The sequence below is a fragment of the Triturus cristatus genome, chromosome 4_2 (assembly GCF_964204655.1).
Source record: "Triturus cristatus chromosome 4_2, aTriCri1.1, whole genome shotgun sequence".
Taxonomy (NCBI): Eukaryota; Metazoa; Chordata; class Amphibia; order Caudata; family Salamandridae; genus Triturus; species Triturus cristatus.
This window is the reverse complement of record NC_140586.1, coordinates 939455315-939474660: the sequence shown is the minus strand read 5'-3', so window position 1 is coordinate 939474660 and position 19346 is coordinate 939455315. Positions and strand designations below refer to the sequence as shown.

General features: G+C 45.3%; 1 protein-coding gene and 1 pseudogene across 3 annotated transcripts in view; both read right to left on the bottom strand.

The window, feature by feature from the left end:
• LOC146838990 (uncharacterized) overlaps window positions 1-19346 on the bottom strand; it is a 204432-nt pseudogene that overhangs the window by 132237 nt on the left and 52849 nt on the right. The window contains exon 2 of the transcript XR_014960738.1: window positions 322-496. The product of XR_014960738.1 is annotated as an uncharacterized LOC146838990 (transcript). The remainder of the gene's footprint in view (window positions 1-321; window positions 497-19346) is intronic.
• Window positions 12927-19346, bottom strand: part of LOC146838989 (uncharacterized) — a 383728-nt gene continuing 377308 nt past the window's right edge. For both annotated transcript variants that reach the window (XM_085603020.1, XM_085603021.1), the window contains one exon: window positions 12927-18620. In XM_085603020.1, coding sequence (XP_085459146.1) covers window positions 16812-17942 — 1131 coding nt within the window. In that variant the 5' untranslated portion in view covers window positions 17943-18620 and the 3' untranslated portion in view covers window positions 12927-16811. The remainder of the gene's footprint in view (window positions 18621-19346) is intronic.

Here is a 19346-nt window from a genome sequence, read left to right as displayed (position 1 = left end):
TATATTTTGAAACTATCTTGTGGACGTCCTCATTGATCCAAATCTTCAACTAAGATTAAAGTGATGCAAAAGTGGGAGTTTCTGTCAGTTTATCATGGTGTTTCCGCTATGTTTTTGGATTGCCTCTGAAGTAAACTTTCTGATTACTTCAACAATTCAAATTCTTGCTCAAAGTTTTCAGCATGAGCCATGATTCTCTTCATTTTGCGAGTTGAGAGTACGGGTGAATATCTATCCCATGGGTCAATTGACTATTAAAGCAGCCTATTGTTCCTATCAGTGCGTGTTTAGTAAATAGTTCTGTGTGCCACCTATCAGTACCTTCAGTAGCTGCACTCACTCCTCCAGGTCAGACACTCCTCCTCCAGGGACATGTTGTCTCTAAGCGGGCAGACAGGCTGCTATGAGCTCATAACAGGTGTGCAGCTCCTCACATCTGGGAGAGTGGAAACCGGCAGTCAGGTGGACACCTGCCCTCGTCAGTAGGCCCCCATTCCTGTGACACAGAAAAAAGGGTCTGTTCACAACTATTAATTCACAAAACATGGTACGCTGCTACCACCGCAAAACACGCTAAAGGCATGACAGAGATTGTAGTCCACTGTCCAAGAAATGAGGACATGCTTGAGTTCTGACCTCAGGTCCAGGACCTCTCTTATGTCAAGGGACAGGCCTGGGTCCTCTCTCTCTCTATGTCTCTCTGTCTCTGTCTCTCTCTCTGTCTCTCTCTCTCTGTCTCTCTCTCTGTCTCTCTCTCTCTGTCTCTCTCTCTCTCTGTCTGTCTCTCTCTGTCTCTCTCTCTCTCTGTCTCTCTCTCTGTCTCTCTCTCTCTGTCTCTCTCTCTCTGTCTCTCTCTCTCTGTCTGTCTCTCTCTGTCTGTCTCTCTCTGTCTCTCTCTCTCTGTCTCTCTCTCTGTCTCTCTCTCTCTGTCTCTCTCTCTCTCTCTCTCTCTCTCTGTCTCTCTCTCTGTCTCTCTCTCTCTGTCTCTCTCTCTGTCTCTCTCTCTGTCTCTCTCTCTCTCCCTCTCTCTCTCTCTCTCTCTCTCTCTCTCTGTCTCTGTCTCTCTCTGTCTCTCTCTGTCTCTGTCTCTCTCTCTCTGTCTCTCTCTCTCTGTCTCTGTCTCTGTCTCTCTCTGTCTCTCTCTGTCTCTGTCTGTCTCTGTCTCTGTCTCTGTCTCTCTCTCTCTCTCTCTCTCTCTCTCTCTCTCTCTCTCTGTCTCTCTCTGTCTCTGTCTCTGTCTCTGTCTCTCTCTGTCTCTGTCTCTCTCTGTCTCTCTCTGTCTCTCTCTCTCTCATATATATATAATGTTGCACTGGGACAAAATAAAAAACAAAAACTGGATGTTACATACACGACACTCGGGGCAGGGGAACACGACTGGATACCATGCAGGGGACATCCTCATCTCAACACTGATGCTAACCCTATGAAGCACCCTAAAACTTTAGGACTACTCACACACCTAGGGACCCATCATTCACCCCACTATCTACAAAATGGTGGTGCTCAGGCACACTAACCAGTAGCCCTCACAGCAAAAAGACCTAATCGAATTTCTAAAGGAAGCCCTGTCACCTCTGTCTCAATTCCAGTGTCCCTACACCATTAGGAATGTCAGCAGTATACTTCCACTGTCTATGTCTATGTGGAGTTATTTATAAAGCACAGCTATTACTCCAAGGAGTGTCCTGGCACTACTGCAGAAAGAATATCAGCAGGAAAATATGAGGGGAAAACCTTGGGACTGGAAAAAAGTCAGGTCTTTTGTTTTTTCTGAATCACACGCTTAGCCTTGATGCATCTGAGTGTCAGTGGAAGTTTATTCCAGAGGAAGAGGCCCAGGAAGGAGAGGGCTCTGCCCCCTGACCGTGCCTTCCTGATCAGCAGAACTCTGGCGAGACAGAGATTTACAGAACAAATGTTTCTCCTGGGGGTGTAGAACTTAATTATGTCCTGTAAATATCCTGGGCACGTTCCGTGGAGGGCTCTCTGGGAGACAAGCAATATCTTAAAAATAATCCTCATACTCACTGGGAGCCAGTGAAGACTCTTAAGAAGACATGATGCATGGGAATTATGGGGGAACCCAAAATTATTTCCAGCTGCTGCATTCTAGACCAGATGCAGCCTATCAATCAGGGATTTGGACAGGCCTAAATGGAGTCTGTTCCCATAGTCAAGCTGTGAAATTATCAGGGCTTGAATCACTTGCTGTCTAGCCATAAAGGACAATAGAAACAGAAACTTCTGAAGCAGTTGAAGTAGGGAAAACAAGTGTCCGCCACCCAATTAACTTTGGTGCGAAATAGCAGTTGTCCATCAAATTTGAAGCCCAAGTTTTTCGACACCAGTGGGAGGTGGCGCTTGGGGCATCCGATGGCCAAAAAGACTGCCATGGCGTCTCCGCCTCTCGCCAAAGAAGAGGAGCTCTGTCTTCCCAGCGTTACATTTGAGTTGCTTCATGGACAGCCACCTAAACATCGCCGTGAGACAGCTGCAAAGCTTGTCGCCAGGTAAGGCCGCATTATTCTTCCAAGAGAACAGCAGTTGGGTGTCATCCGCATATGACACTGTGAGAACAACCTCAACTCCACCCTGTGTTCATGTGGACGGGTCAAGGGCTTCCATAACCGAACTCACAGGTTTCCATTACTCTGGTTCACTCGTACACACAGTGCATGCCCCATTCCGGCTGCATATAAACTCACACATAACATGATCAGGGACGTTAACACTAGGACCTCGTTTAGTGTATAGAAGAGGAACTTTTCATGAGTGGGACAGTAGGCTTCCAATCCTTTGACACAGATATGGAAGCAATGTAATCCTCTCAGACATTAATAATTAACAAAAAAAAATGATATTTAAAAAATGGACTCCTGCCTTCCAGCTTTTAAAACCTGTTTGAAGGACCGTCCCAGAAAACGCTGAATCAGTGAATGGACCTTTGGAGTACTTGCCCTGTACTAAATTTTTGCACCACTGGAATTTAGATTTTTACGTTAGATTTTCAAATAATCTAATTTTTTACATCTTTTTATTAATTTCCTAGCGAAAAAATAAATACAATAGTGTACCACATACATCCAGGCCATGAGCTTCAAATGTCGCATTTTTCAGTAAAAAAAAAGTGTCTATTCCTGGTAGCTGTCACCCTTCACATTTCACCACTTAAATATCTATCAGACCATGCTGTTTTAATTTGGAAAGCACCCCAGACTATTTTCAAGCATTTGTTGTGTACCGTGTCGCTTTTGTCAAACATCTTTTCCAGTGTAATTCTTTCTAATGCTTAATCATGCTTGTTTATTTTTATCCACATTTCTGGTGGCTCTTCAGCTTTTCATAAATCAGTGATTACTGATCAGGCTATTGCCAGAGATGCAAACTACTTCTTTGAGTATCAGGGATAACATTTTATTTTTATTTCAATGTAATCACCAACATGACATCCCAAATTCTTCCCAATGTGGACATGCCCATATTTTGGGCATCCAGTCGCTTTGCGGATATTTCACCCCGGGGTAAACCCTGACACCCTCTTGACGCCGGTGTTTGTTCCGCAGTGGCAGCCACCTCCAGCCACAGCTGTTTTATTGGTGCTGAAGTGTAGGTAGTGCGATCTCTGTCAGCAATTAAAATGAGGCACAAAGTCCACAAACCCATCCAGTCACCCATACCATGGCACTAGGGGCATTCGCTAGGTAAATTCTGGTTAAGTTTGTGGAGCATACGGACTGGCTGGAGGAGTCAGATCCATCATTACTAGAGAACAGGCTCCTCTCGAGTGAACTAGGTAAAGGTGGAATATAGCAAAACTAGGAGCATTAGTAAATAATGCCCCATGGCTCTTAGGGGATTTAGGAGTTTGTGTGCCCAGTTACTTGCCTTCTTTCACACATGCGAAGCTCTTGTAACGCTATGTTAGGTGAATTTGTATAGCGCAGCTTATCGGTATCCAGGAGCTAAAGCAGGGGCATGACCCAGCGGATCTTCTGGTTTAACACACAGGTCTTCTGTTTCTTGCAGAAGTTGAGGAGTGGAGTAGCAGTTCTGATGTATTGAGGGAGTTTGTTCCAGTTTTTATTGGTGATGAAGAAGGCATCCCCTCCTATCCTCCTTCAGTGGCTGCGTGGGATTTGTGCGAGGGAGAGAGAGGTGGGGTGTAGTTGTCTGGTGGGATGGTAGAGTTCAGAGTGGTTGTTGAGGTAAGGAGGACCTGTGTTGTGGAGGGCCTTGTAGGTGTGGATGAGCAGCTTGAACTTGTGGCGTTTCTGGATAAGCAGCCAGTGGATTTTGGTGAGGTACGAAGTGATGTGGACATTTCTGGAGATGTCAAGGATGAGTTTGGCTCCAATGTTTTTGATAGTCTGGAGTCTTTGTGTAAGACGGTTGGAGATGCTGACATACAGTGGAGTGCATTGCCGTAGCTGAGTCTGCTGGTGATGAATGCCTGGGTGAGCCGGCAGACTAGCTTCTTCTGTTCAGAGGTGAAATTGGAGAGTCTGACTTTTTGTGCCCTGTTGGAGAGAAGGAGGCGATCCACTCAGTGCGGGTCCTCGGATATCCTAGTCTTGAAGTCTGGCAATGAGGATGCCTTGGGAGACGATGTTGAATGCTGCAGAGAGGTCGAGCAGGATAATGCCAGTGGTTTCGCCTCTGTACATGATGGACAGTGATGGCGCTGGTCATTCCAGAGACCCACTGCACGTGTCTGTCTCTCCTTACCTCTTCCGGGTGGAGACACACCGGCTGTGAGTGCTCATACACTCAGCTCAAATCTGCTGGTGCTTCAGCTGATGCTGCACTCAGAGTGCCGGCATTCAGGTTCCGGCATCGTTGATGTTCTCCAGCTGGTCCCAGATCTGCTTCCAGGCTTCGATTGACTTGAGCAGTAAGCAACCCTTACTCAGCTCACTGTGATGGGATAATGGTGCAGTCCTCACACAAGTGTAGTCAGCTCTGGAACAGCCTCTGGACTTTGCAGTGGTACATTCTGCATGGCACAATTAGGTTTAGCAAGGCACAGCCGCTATTCATTTGGGTGCAGTTTCAGGACAGTGGCATAATGCAGACTGCTCGGGCAGAAGAGTCTGCTCTCTGGTCCTTGGTTTTCTCAACTACCTCTACTGAGTCTCTCTGGGCAGATGGACCCTCACCTCTGGAGTTAGCTGCTTCTGGTCACTCCGAACAATCACGTCTCCGACATGGCAGTGCCCTCTTTCCTTCTCCCAGCAGGAAGACCAGGAGATTCAGGACAAGTAGACCGATTACCTTCCAGGTCAGGCTCCAAGTGAGGTCTCCTTAACTCTGGGAGGCTAATTGTAAAAGTTTAATGCCGGTAACGTCAGATATCGCGCTGTAAGTGAACCATGCTATCTTAGCCTCTGTCATCCATCTTTAACGTGACGTTGGTCTACACCACATGATTAACTTTGCTGTTTCTTTCTCTGCTAGAATAAAGAATTACCAGACTCCACAGAGCGAGCTGAAGGCTTTGCTGAATGAAATGTATTTTTTCAAGACCGAGTTTAGTTGTCTCAGACTGAATAACATACTATATAACAGTTGTGTCCTCATGTACTGGATGCTGTTAGCACAGAATTCCTTGTCGTACAATAGCGAGAAAGTCCTCAAATGTGTTTTATTGGAAACATTTCCCTTTGCTTGATTCCTATCGGTCATGCGCCTGAGAATCATATACTAATGTAGTGAATCTATGAACCTTTGTTTAAAATCTGATAAATGTGTGTGATTTTACGATTTCAGGAGTCCTGTCCCCAATCTTAGAAGGTGAATCTCTCTCAGTTCTGTCTCTGTCTTCTAAGTTCATGGTTCTCTGTATTTGGGGCTTAGCACTTTGTCTGAATTTCTATTTGACTAACTTCAATTTGTGCCTATATACCTTGAATATTTTCAAAGTAAAACTTTAAAACATAAGACCTTTGTGTCTCTCGTTCTTAAAGACTCCAATGTGATCAATAGACAATGATCTACTGAATTCCCATTACAGGAGAAACAGGTCCATCGGGGAGAACCAAATTCTGAATAGGGACGCCACCGTTCCCGCTCCGGAAAAATCAGCATATGCAGGGAGAAGAGAAAGATGTGGGGTTGCGTGCTGTCTATTGGTGTCAGGAAGACACCATTGCTGGTTGCACCGCTATCCTTTAAGTACTCTGTGGATCACTACCGTCCTTGGCCAAAGAGAATTTGAACCTGGATCAGCAGGTATTTTCTCCTTAAACTTTCTTGGGCGTAGAGAATATGAATGTGGAGCAGCAAGCGTGTCAGCAGCTCGTACTTTTGTACAGTCAACGCATGCAAGGGGCATGGATTCTCTGCACTCTCAGAACTCATTTGGGTTTGTTCTTCATTTGATTGTCATCTGCAGGACATCTTCCAGATGGAGCCTTTCATCCACAAACAAACAAAATTAAATAAAATGATCCTTTTCGTAGATTGATGCTCTTCACAGCAAGGTCATCTCCAATGTGGAGCACCCACAACAGAGGAACACAGAGGTTTAAGGTTTCGTACAAAGCTATCAACAGCCATGTAGGACAGTGGTGGGCATCACAGAAGTGACCCTACACTCTGAACAATACAGACTGGGGACCCCCCCTTCAACCCAATAATCTACAGAATTGCAGTGCTCATGAAGACTAATCAAAAGACACACAAACGATGGACGGAATGTGGAACAAATCAAACATTCACCCCTAGTCAAGAGTTATGGGTTAAATCCAGCGTTCTTTATCTCACTTCACCTCCCCAGTTTAGACCCAGCCACATGTAAATCAGTCTTGACCATGCTCCTCATGGGAACAGTCCAGCCCAAATAGCCAAGACGGGTCCTCCCTGGACCAGAAACAAGCATCCTGGGACCGGTTTCGGTGTATCACACCTCTTCAGCCAGGCTAACTTGAATGCAGTGGCACAGTGAGCCCGGACCCACGTCTGGGCATACCCGGCGCCCTTAAGGCGAGAACGCAAAAGACACACAAATGATGGAAGGAATGCAGAACAAATCAAACATTCACTCCCCGGTCAAGAGATATAAGTTACATCTATTGTTCTTTTGCTCACTATGCCACCCCAATTTAGACTTAGCCATATGGAAATCAGTCTTGACCCTGATCCTCATGGAAAAAAAAGTCCAGCCCGAAATGCCAAGCCGGGTCTTCCCTGGACCGGAAAAAGTATCCTGGGACCGGTTTCGAGGTAACACCCCTCATCAGCCAGGCTAGCTTGAATCCAGTGGCAAAGTGAGCAAGGGAACCGTGTCTGGACTAATCAGCAGCCTCTCACAGCAAAAGGAGATCATTTCATTTCTAAATGGAGCCCTGTCTCCTCTTTCCTCACTTCAGTGTCTCGGCCTCCTCCCTCCAACTACAGGCATGTCAGCAATACACTTCCACTGTCTGGAAAAACAACTGTAACACCATCCTGTGCACGTGAACAAGCCAGAGACTTCCAATATGTAACCCAAAGGCATCCATTTCTCAGTCTCACTCCTACACACAATGAATGCACCACAAAGGCTACACACAAACGCACAAATTACGTACATGTGGATGTTAGCACTGAAACCTGGGCTAGTACACAGAAGAAGAATATTACATGAGTGGGTCAGTAGGCCTCGATGTCTGTGACACAGTTAATAAGGTCTGTTCACTTCAACTGATTCACAAAATATAGTACGCTGCCACTACCACTCTGCATGCTAAACCCACGGCCGGGACGGTAGTCCACTCTCCAATAAATGAGGGCATGTTTGGGTTGCCCTCCAGTTTCAGGGCAGGACCTCACTCGTGTCAAGGGCCAGACCTTGCTTTCACACCCATGCACTAGAGGAGAATGACACTGCGGCAAATCAAAAAACAAGAAGTCAGCTACTCATAGTTAAGCACCCAGTTCAGTGAACATGATTAGACACCATGGGAAAGATGTGGCCTAATGGCTAGAGCGGTCGACCTCGAATCTGGGGAACCAGGTTCAAGTCTCGGCAACGATGTTCAACATCCTGTGATTCTGGGCAAATCATTCAATCTTCCCGTGCCTAACAAAAATGAATGTGTCCGTCTGTAACGCAACTGGTACTCATATAAAGCACTACGATTCCCGATACCTTCGGGTCAAGTGCGCGCTTAATAAAACTCTGAAAAGAAATGCAGGGGACATTCCCATTCCAGCTCGAATGCTAACCCTATGAAGCACCCTACAACTTTAAGGCTACTTACACAAAGGCGGACTGTAATCCAAGTCACAACATACTACACAGATTTACCAGGAGGAGCCAGTGGGCTGTCTCCCCATGAGATCCTATGTAAAAAATCCAACCACCCACTACTATCAGCTGCCACCAATCAATGGTAGTGTCAAGAACTAGTCATTACCCTCGTCAAAAGGAGTGCCACCTTGGGAGGTCCCTGTAGCCCCCGAGAATCTAGCACTACTTCAATAGTAACTTACTACAGTCACTTACAGCACTTAGGTGACACGTGAGGGAGGTCTCCTGCACAAGAAAAGGAACTGGGTTTGTCAGCACGTGGACATAGTGCAGGGACTTTTGACCAACGCTGCAAACGCTGTCTGTTGCTCACCCACCAGATGTCTGGTTGTATGCACTTCTGTTTCCTAAGCGCTCAAAACCTTTCTTGGGTCATATCTTGACTGCCTAGATTGCTAGAACTTTTAATGTTATTTATGATTTTACCTGCCCCACCTATATGTAAATATATATTGTTTTTAAAAGTAACAGCTCTAACAGAGCATGAAGTATGTTGTGTAAAGTTTACTGTGTCGTACGTATGTTTAACAGATGGTTCCAGATTACTGAGACATCACTTTCCCATTCCTGCACTTTGCTTTTACATATCATTGTTATCAGGTGTATTGGTCCATTTGGTTCAAGACTACAACTCGCAGAATGCATTGATATTTTAAATCAAAATCCAGAAATGGAAAGCTTTTTCCCAGAGACATGGGGTCATCTGCTTACTCCAATCATACCTTATGTTTACCTCCAAACACACTACTTCCTGTAGAAAGCCTAAAGGAGGGTCTGGCGGTGCCCTACCATAAGAACCAGTGGAAACCAAGTTGCTTGAAGTTTGGGTGGTTTTCTAGGGTCAGCTTTAACTGCAGCAGTTTAGGGAACGCGACTCTTCCCCCTTCAAGAGTTTGACATCAGCCGCTGTTCTAGTGGTGTTAACAGGCTGAGCAACCCCCGGTCATAAGCACTCAGTGTCCATGCTTTACCAGAACAAGGGCTGCCTGTCCCCTGTGAATACTCAGCATTTCTGGAGAGGAACCGGTGAAGTTTAAGCCCCCACACGGGACCAAACTAGTCCTCGTGGATCTCTCGGACCAGCCACTCTGGGCCTGTGATCGGGGTCGATCAGCAGCCCTAGTTTTGTTGTTTTTGCCTGAAGTGTTCACCCCCGTCTGCTACAGGTGGGTTTATGAGAGAGAGTTTAGTGTTCACTTGCCAGTCGCTTACAGGGCCTGCTGGAGAGTGTCTAGAACAGGGGGGGTTTATGAGAGAGAGTTTAGTGTTGACTCGCCAGCCGCCTACAGATGCTGCTGGAGAGTGTCTAGAACAGGGTGGGTTTATGAGAGAGAGTTTAGTGTTGACTCGCCAGTCGCTTACAGGGCCTGCTGGAGAGGGTCTAGAACAGGGTGGGTTTATGAGAGAGAGTTTAGTGTTGACTCGCCAGTCGCCTACAGGGCCTGCTGGAGAGTGTCTAGAACAGGGTGGGTTTATGAGAGAGAGTTTAGTGTTGACTCGCCAGTCGCTTACAGGGCCTGCTGGAGAGTGTCTAGAACAGGGTGAGTTTATGAGAGAGAGTTTAGTGTTCACTCGCCAGCCGTCTACAGGTGCTGCTGGAGAGTGTCTAGAACAGGGTGGGTTTATGAGAGAGAGTTTAGTGTTGACTCGCCAGCCGCCTACAGGGCCTGCTGGAGAGTGTCTAGAACAGGGGGGGTTTATGAGAGAGAGTTTAGTGTTGACTCGCCAGCCGCCTACAGATGCTGCTGGAGAGGGTGTAGAACAGGGTGGGTTTATGAGAGAGAGTTTAGTGTTCACTTGCCAGTCGCCTACAGGGCCTGCTGGAGAGTGTCTAGAACAGGGTGGGTTTATGAGAGAGAGTTTAGTGTTGACTCGCCAGTCGCTTACAGGGCCTGCTGGAGAGGGTCTAGAACAGGGGGGGTTTATGAGAGAGAGTTTAGTGTTGACTCGCCAGTCGCTTACAGGGCCTGCTGGAGAGGGTCTAGAACAGGGTGGGTTTATGAGAGAGAGTTTAGTGTTGACTCGCCAGTCGCCTACAGGGCCTGCTGGAGAGTGTCTAGAACAGGGGGGGTTTATGAGAGAGAGTTTAGTGTTCACTCGCCAGTCGTCTACAGGGCCTGCTGGAGAGTGTCTAGAACAGGGGGGGTTTATGAAAGAGAGTTTAGTGTTGACTCGCCAGTCGCCTACAGGGCCTGCTGGAGAGTGTCTAGAACAGGGGGGGTTTATGAGAGAGAGTTTAGTGTTGACTCGCCAGTCGCTTACAGGGCCTGCTGGAGAGGGTCTAGAACAGGGTGGGTTTATGAGAGAGAGTTTAGTGTTGACTCGCCAGTCGCCTACAGGTGCTGCTGGAGAGTGTCTAGAACAGGGTGGGTTTATGAGAGAGAGTTTAGTGTTCACTCGCCAGCCGTCTACAGGGCCTGCTGGAGAGTGTCTAGAACAGGGGGGGTTTATGAGAGAGAGTTTAGTGTTGACTCACCAGCCGCCTACAGATGCTGCTGGAGAGTGTCTAGAACAGGGTGGGTTTATGAGAGAGAGTTTAGTGTTCACTCGCCAGCCGTCTACAGGGCCTGCTGGAGAGTGTCTAGAACAGGGGGGGTTTATGAGAGAGAGTTTAGTGTTGACTCGCCAGCCGCCTACAGATGCTGCTGGAGAGTGTCTAGAACAGGGTGGGTTTATGAGAGAAAGTTTAGTGTTGACTCGCCAGCCGCCTACAGATGCTGCTGGAGAGTGTCTAGAACAGGGTGGGTTTATGACAGAGAGTTTAGTGTTGACTCGCCAGCCGCCTACAGATGCTGCTGGAGAGTGTCTAGAACAGGGTGGGTTTATGAGAGAGAGTTTAGTGTTGACTCGCCAGTCGCTTACAGGGCCTGCTGGAGAGTGTCTAGAACAGGGTGGGTTTATGAGAGAGAGTTTAGTGTTCACTCGCCAGTCGCTTACAGGGCCTGCTGGAGAGTGTCTAGAACAGGGTGGGTTTATGAGAGAGAGTTTAGTGTTCACTCGCCAGTCGCCTACAGATGCTTCTGGAGAGTGTCTAGAACAGGGTGGGTTTATGAGAGAGAGTTTAGTGTTGACTCGCCAGCCGCCTACAGATGCTGCTGGAGAGTGTCTAGAACAGGGTGGGTTTATGAGAGAGAGTTTAGTGTTCACTCGCCAGTTGCTTACAGGGCCTGCTGGAGAGTGTCTAGAACAGGGGGGGGTTATGAGAGAGAGTTTAGTGTTGACTCGCCAGCCGTCTACAGGGCCTGCTGGAGAGTGTCTAGAACAGGGGGGGTTTATGAGAGAGAGTTTAGTGTTCACTCGCCAGCCGTCTACAAGGCCTGCTGGAAAGTGTCTAGAACAGGGGGGGTTTATGAGAGAGAGTTTAGTGTTCACTCGCCAGCCGTCTACAGGTGCTGCTGGAGAGGGTGCAGAATAGGTTGGGTTTGACAGGCATGATGAGGTACGGCTGACCTTTTCCATGGAGCGGCGCTGTTAGCAGATAAATGTACGCACTCTTGCTAGCAGTACTAACAGTGTCACACAGGGCTTGGCATCACCATCACCGTCCCTTTGCAAAGCATACATGTTTCCATTACTTTCATGTTTTACACCTCAAACCTTGATTTGCAAACCTGTGCTGAATATACTCAGCCAGCAGCCCATCTGGACATGGGAGGAGGGGGCCTGATCCAGTCACTTATTGCAATTACGAGGATGATTAAGTGGTGATGACAGGTTTGACATTGAAATCCATCGGCTTTGAGTCTCTGTGCCCTCCCCTTTAAGATTTGACTAACCAACAGTGTTACATCAGGCCCCTCACACCTCTCCGATGAGGAACACCCTAGACCAGGGGTCTTAAAATGTTTTAATGTAACCCCCCCAACCCCACAGTGATCGTCGGGCACCCCTCTGAATTTTTCACAATTATTCTAGTCAATTGGCAATGTTAAAATATGTCTAGACTTATTTAAACATTGCAGTTAAGCGCTGTTTTAAGAATGCAATCAAATTCATGATTGGCACACATGCTATTCTGGTCAGGCACGCTTTAATATAGCCTTATGGCCCACTGCAGAGGGCCTGCGTCTCGGACCAGTAACGGGTTCAGGGCCTTTAACGACCGGTATATCCTGAGGCAGAAGGGCTTTAAGGCAATTAGAAGATTCCACCCACTAAGGGTAGAATGTTCTAAATTAAAAAGAGAAAATCATGAAGACAAACATTGGAATGTTGGAGCTCCGGACTTATACCAGCCCTTACAAGCCCGGAGCTGCTTCAATGGAGCTTCCAACATTCCAATGTTCTAATAACTGGTGCAAGTGCCCACAGTGAGTTTATTTGAAGTGGGCGTTTTGAAAAACATTTGGAGTCCCTTCCCTTTTGACACATACTCCCAGCTAGGATATAAACGACAAAACATGTTAGTGATGGCCCATCGGAGAGCAGCTTACTGCCGCTCACTATTTTCAGCTTAAAACAAAGCACTGTTATCAGCATAATGCATCTTTTGACCAGAGCCTAGCGCCCCACCCTGGGTTCATCTCAGGCCTCCCTAGGAGAGCCTGCCCCCAGTTTGAGGCCACCTACCCTAGACCTACATTTCAAGCATTCTCTGTCCCTAAATAAACATATCACATAAGAGCTGACAGAATGTGAGTGAATGAATCAATCAAGATTTATTTAGGAATTAATTAATATTTCACGAAATTGATACAGCAATAGCACAGAAGAACCAGTAAACAACTGAAAAGCATTTTAACATCAACTAATCAATTCATAAACACTGGTAGGAAACAAGGAACTGGTGCATCAAAAGGATAAGATACATCCTACATCTAAAACTGATTGCACGTTTGATTAAACATTCAAAGATACACAAACTGATTAAAAAGATTCCATGGTTAATCACGCCACTAGTTAAATCAAACCTGCGGAAATATGTTACCAGCAGCATCCTCCAACCTATGTGTGATAGGAAGTCTTACGATAATGAAGTCACTTTTTGACCCAAAACTCTATAGTTTGTTTGTGTCACACAGTTGGCCAATTACTACAGAACGTCCAGATCATCTGAGGTTAGGAGGAAATTTAGAGTCTCACACTAGCTTTCTTAAAAAAATAATTTTCATTTTAAGGGTTTTAACCCCTTCGCCGTCGGGGGGGGGCAGGGAGGGGGGCGGCGCCGCGGTGCTCATGACGAGCTGGGCTCTGCCCACTGATTGATTCTCCCGCACAGGCGGGGAATCAATTGCGCGTGGGAGTGCCGCAGCCATTATGACGAGCCCGGCTCGTCATGAGCACAGCTCCACTGTGCCTCATGACGAGATGGGCTCGTCATAAGCACGGAAGGGGTTAATACAGTGAAAATGTATCTCAATACATAACTGTTGGCAAATTGCCGCTTTGTTATCATTTTATCCGTCTCCTCAGAATCAGCAACTGTTTCAGAAATGTATGACCTTTTTATTCTGTACACTGCAGTGAAAGCTAGGGACAGCTGTCTTGTTTATCAAGCAAACTACCTTTTAAATTAGTTTGAGCATCCCCAGTGCCCTCCGCCTAGCTTGAGAACCCAGTTCTCGGTGAACACCCACCATGTCATACAGGACAGGTAGCCAAGTCGATAGGGAGTCATCTTTCTTTACCTGAATATCATTGGTTCACAAAGCCTTCCATACCAAAAGTGCCATGGTGGACGGAACGCTGGCTCTGTAGATGTGCTATGCTTTTTCTAGCATGTAACAGTAATTAAGGTTTCATTTCCAAGTTCTGACAGTGACCTCGTCCTAGTCTACCGGACATAGACCTAGTGTGCTAGCCTGTATCTCAAACCAGATTTATAGTTGTATCAGCTAGCACCTGGTTTAAAGAGAACCAGGGGCAGAAAAAGGTTTACGCCATCAAAAGGACCAAATACAATCATTTTCATATCACAATTTTTTGTGGAAAATTTTTTGGTTCTCTAAAATTTCCAAATGACTAGGCCTCACTAATAATTATATTCAATTGTATTAATTGTTAGACATGGTGTCCTGGCTTTAGAAGTACTGGAGTGAATATGTGCACAAAATGAGGACATTTTAACACAATTCCATACACAGATTTGAGCTGGATAAACTGTGCGATGACAGCGATTCTTGTTCCAATCATCTACACTCGAGCTCATCAGGTAACAAAGACAATCATCAGTACAGACTACTTACTTATCCCTATCTTGGCTCAGTCCAGGAGGGCTTTAAGTTCCATTCTAGTCAATTATACATTTAAAGTTAAGCTTCCGTAGGACTATGGAATGATTATTCCCCAGAGGAACCCACAGAATTCTCTTTTACAAGTTACATACGACAACAGCTTAAGAAGGTGCTGCTCAGTGACACCAGTGGAGGGCTCCATAGATTGCTTTTGCTCGAAGTTTAGCACCGTATGTTCTTACAGGGACTTTGAGGAACAGCCTTCCTTCTATACTATGAAAAAGCTTAAAAGACTCGGTTAGTCCTGGACATAGGAAGACTGACATTCTGGATATGGTTGTGACATAAACATGTCGCCAAAAAAGCCAACCCTTAAATAACCTTAGCTTTATAACAGTTCACCCTTCCAAGGTGCTGACAGCTTTCTGAGAAACTCTTTGTACTCGGCTCCTTTATTCCATGTCAATCACAGATACCGTTGTTCCAGATGTAACACAATCTAACACCCAGTATATAAAGTTGCACTAAATAAGAACCTTAAAAAAAAAGTCTCTTTGGAATATGACAAATCTATGTTTACATCCCTCTTGTGGCAGAATACGTACAAATACTGAACATTTTCTTGCAGTGTTATGAATTATTAACAAGTGGAGTGCCAAGCCACAGACATATTTTTAACTTTCCTAAGAAATGATACATTGGTTGAACAAATATGACTGAATTAAAAGAAGTGAAGCCCAGGTCTTCGTATCACAACTAGCACTTCTCTCTCCATCAACACAGGAGAGCTAGTCCCATCTCAAAGAATCCTTGTCAGTCATGTGAACGCCGAAAGCAGAGCCATTCTGAGAGCAGTCACACTTTCGAGACAGGACCCCCTTCTAATGCCACCTCTGCCAGACTCCCTGCCGACAGCAGTCACGCTGTCGAGATAGTACCCCCTCTAATGCCACCTCTTTCAGACTTCCTGCTGACAGCAGTCATTCTGTTGAGACAGGACCCCCCTCTAATGCCACCTCTGCCAGAGTCCCTGCCGACAGCAGTCACGCTGTTGAAATAGGACCCTCTTCTAATGCCACCTGTGCCAGACTACCTGCTGATAACAGTCACGCTGTCAAGACAGGACCACCTTCTAATGCCACCTCTGCCAGACTCCCTGCTGACAGCAGTCACGCTGTCGAGACAGGACCCTCTTCTAATGCCATCTCTTCCAGACTCCCTGCTGACAGCAGTCACGCTGTCGAGACAGGACCCCCTTCTAACGCCACCTTTGCCAGACCACCAGCTGACAGCAGTTACGCTGTCGAGACAGGACCCCATCTAATGCCACCTCTGCCAGACTCCCTGCTGACAGCAGTCACGCTGTCGAGACAGGACACCCTTCTAATGCCACCTGTGCCAGACTACCTGCTGACAGCAGTCAGGCTGTAGAGACTGGACCCCCTTCTAATGCCACCTGTGCCAGACTACCAGCTGACAGCAGTCACGCTGTAGAGACTGGACCCCCTTCTAATGCCACCTCTGTCAGACTCCCTGCTGACAGCACAAATTATCTTGAGTTTAGGGGAGCAATCTAATTTCTTTACAATCAGCAGTCAAATGCCAAAATCCAAATCATTTTTTTATTCTATTACATATCAAAAAACATGCATTTCTTTTTAACATGTAAAATCTAGTAATTATTGTGTACATTTTATAGCATCGTGATTGGTTCTAGCTATATATTATTTTTGTGCAATCAATCTTTTTTTTTCATTTCTTTTGTGGAACAATCATTTCAAAATTCGGCTCCATTAGCCATCTAGAAAATTGTCATCCAAGAATGTAAAATGGTGATTTTGCCTGGCTATCAAACAGTGTGAGGCTCTGTGACTTTTGTTAATGATCCCTTACTGTTCTGCAGAAAACTCTAGTGTTCAACCCGACTTTCACACAACATTCACATTCACAACGGATCAGTGACATTTATAAATGATTCCTCACTCTCCCGAAGAGAAGCCGCGTGCTCACCCTGGTTATCACACAGCATGTGGGTCGGAGAGTTTAATTATTCATCCGTACCTACTGAACAGACACCGTGTGCTCGGCCTGACTACCATACAGCTGCAGCTCTGTGACCTTCATTATTGATCCTGCACTCTTCTGAAGTGAAGTACTCGGCCTGGCTGTCTCACAGCTGCAGCCCTGTGACCTTCATTATTGATCCTGCACTCTTTTGAAGTGAAGTACTCGGGCTGGCTACCACACAGCTGCAGCTCTGTGACCTTCATTATTGATCCTGCACTATTCTGAAGAGAGGCTGACGTCTTTGTAGCTTTGAAAGTTGACAAAAGATCTTCACACATTTACTGCAAAGACATGGCTTTTCCCGCGTGTGTTCGCTGATGCTGTTTTAGGCTTGATAATCGACTAAACCGCTTCACACATTCACTGCAATGATATGGTTTTTCTCCAGTGTGTATTCGCTGATGAATCCTTAATGTTGAAGATTCAATAAAACTACTTCCACATTCACTGCACTTGAATGATTTTTCCTGTGTGTGTGTTCTCTGATGTCGTTTTAGTCCTGATACATATATAAAGCTCTTCCCACATTCACTGCACTTGAATGGTTTTTCCCCTGTATGTGTTCGTTGATGAACCTTTAATGTTGACGAGTCACTAAAACTACTTCCACATTCACTGCACTGGAATGGTTTTTCCCCAGTGTGTGTTCTCTGATGCCGTTTTAGGTTGGATAATCGACTAAACCTCTTCACACATTCACTGCAATTATATGGTTTTTCTCCAGTGTGTGTTCTCTGATGAATCCTTAATGCTTTAGATTCACTAAACCTCTTCACACATTCACTGCAATGGAATGGTTTTTCCCCTGTGTGTGTTCGCTGATGAATCCTTAATGTTGACGGAGTCCTAAAACTACTTCCACATTCACTGCACTGGAATGGTTTTTCACCAGTGTGTGTTACTTGATGCTGTTTTAGGTGTGTTAATCGACTAAACCTCTTCAAACATTCACTGCAATTATATGGTTTTTCTCCAGTGTGTGTTCTCTGATGGTGTTTTAGGTCTGATAATTGACTAAAGCTCTTCACACATTCACTGCAATGGTATGGCTTTTCCCCTGTGTGTGTTTGGTGATGTGTTTGGAGACCTGATACCTGGCTAAAGCTCTTCACACATTCACTGCAATGGTATGGTTTTTCCCCTGTGTGTGTTCGTTGATGTCTTTGTAGACCTGATAACTGAATAAAGCTCTTTACACATTCAGGGCATTTGAATAGTTTTTTCCATGTGTGTGTTTGCTGATGGTGTTTTAATATTGATGACAAACTAAAGCCCTCACTACATGTGTCTGAGACTTCTCTCTTGGTTAGTGTCTCTGGGTCTGGTATACACTTGTTTACATCCCTTGACTGTAGTTCCTGAAGGGCCAACATGTTTGATAAAGCACTTGTGTTATTCTTGCATTCCATGTATGTGTCATATTTTGCACGTTTGCTTTCAGATTAAAGAATAAAGTGTAATGGTCAACAACTACTCCCCAAACTCATAACGTGTGTAAGGCTTCTTTGTGGGCGATTGTGTCTTTAGACTGGATAATGGTTCTGCATGCTTGCAGGTAAAGATCCATCGTCCTTCTGGTTGGTGCACACTGGGACAGTGCTCTGTATTTTAGACAGCAGAACCCCTATTTCTTTTAACCTTCATTTGTCTGACTCCACTCCGTTGCGCTTTTCACTGGTTGTTGTGGATTGTTCTGAAACAGTTTACAATGCACCTCTAGCACTGAATGGTGGTCTGTTATTCTTTTAGGAAGCAGAGCACTGCTGTACCCACCTCATACCAACCTCATGATCAAAGCTGGTATTGGACATGTTTACACACAAGGAGGTTTATCAGTGTTGTCTTAATTTTCTTGAGGTCATTTCTTCGTTTTGAGGCATGGAGGCGCACAGCTGAGACTCGTAGAATTACTGAATTTCCCTTGTGCCTTCTTCCAGGATCTGTCAGTTTATGTCCCAGTTCGGCTATCTCTGACGGCACTTATGTTCTCCTGAATACTGGAACTCAATATTTCGGACTTTGTTTTTGTAGATTTACAGTGTTATCTTCATTATTTTGAAACATTTTGTACAATCAAAGATTGTTTCCTGTCGAATGTAAAGAGATTTAAAATTACTTAAAGGGAAACATAATGGAATGTGCATACACAATTTCTAATTGATTGTATAAACAGCTCTTCATTACCATTTTTGAAACTTATGATGGCATATGTAACCATACACAGACATTTACATAAGTTGCTTTGAATACGCCACATGTTAATTATTTCAGCAAAGGTTTTCATAATTAACTTAGTAAAACAAGCATTGGAAATGCAATTGGTCTCGAATTTGCTTAATTAAGAGCTATTGTCGTTGTAAATGACTATGGGCCATATGTATGAAAATGTCACTTTGCGATTCTCAAATAGCGATTTTTTGTAAATCGCTATTTGAGAATTACAAAACACTATGTATGTAGGATTTGCAATAAATTTTGCGAATCCTACATATTCCTTAATTGCGAATTGCAAATTGCGATCTGCAATTAAGGAATACCTCCCCATTCATTCCTATGGGCCTAAAGGCCCATAGGAATGAATGGGAAGACATTCTCAATTTGCGATTCTCAATTAGAGAATCGCAAATTGAGAATGCTATTTCAAGGGTGCCAGGGTATCAAAAGGACACCCTGTTGCACCCCTGAAATGAGTTGGTGGTAATTTGCGATTCCTTAAGTCCAAATTGCACTTTTTCTGTGCTTCTTACATTGCATTTAAGGAATCACAATTTGCGATTCCTTAAATGCAATTCAAAATAGGGAATCGCAAAATT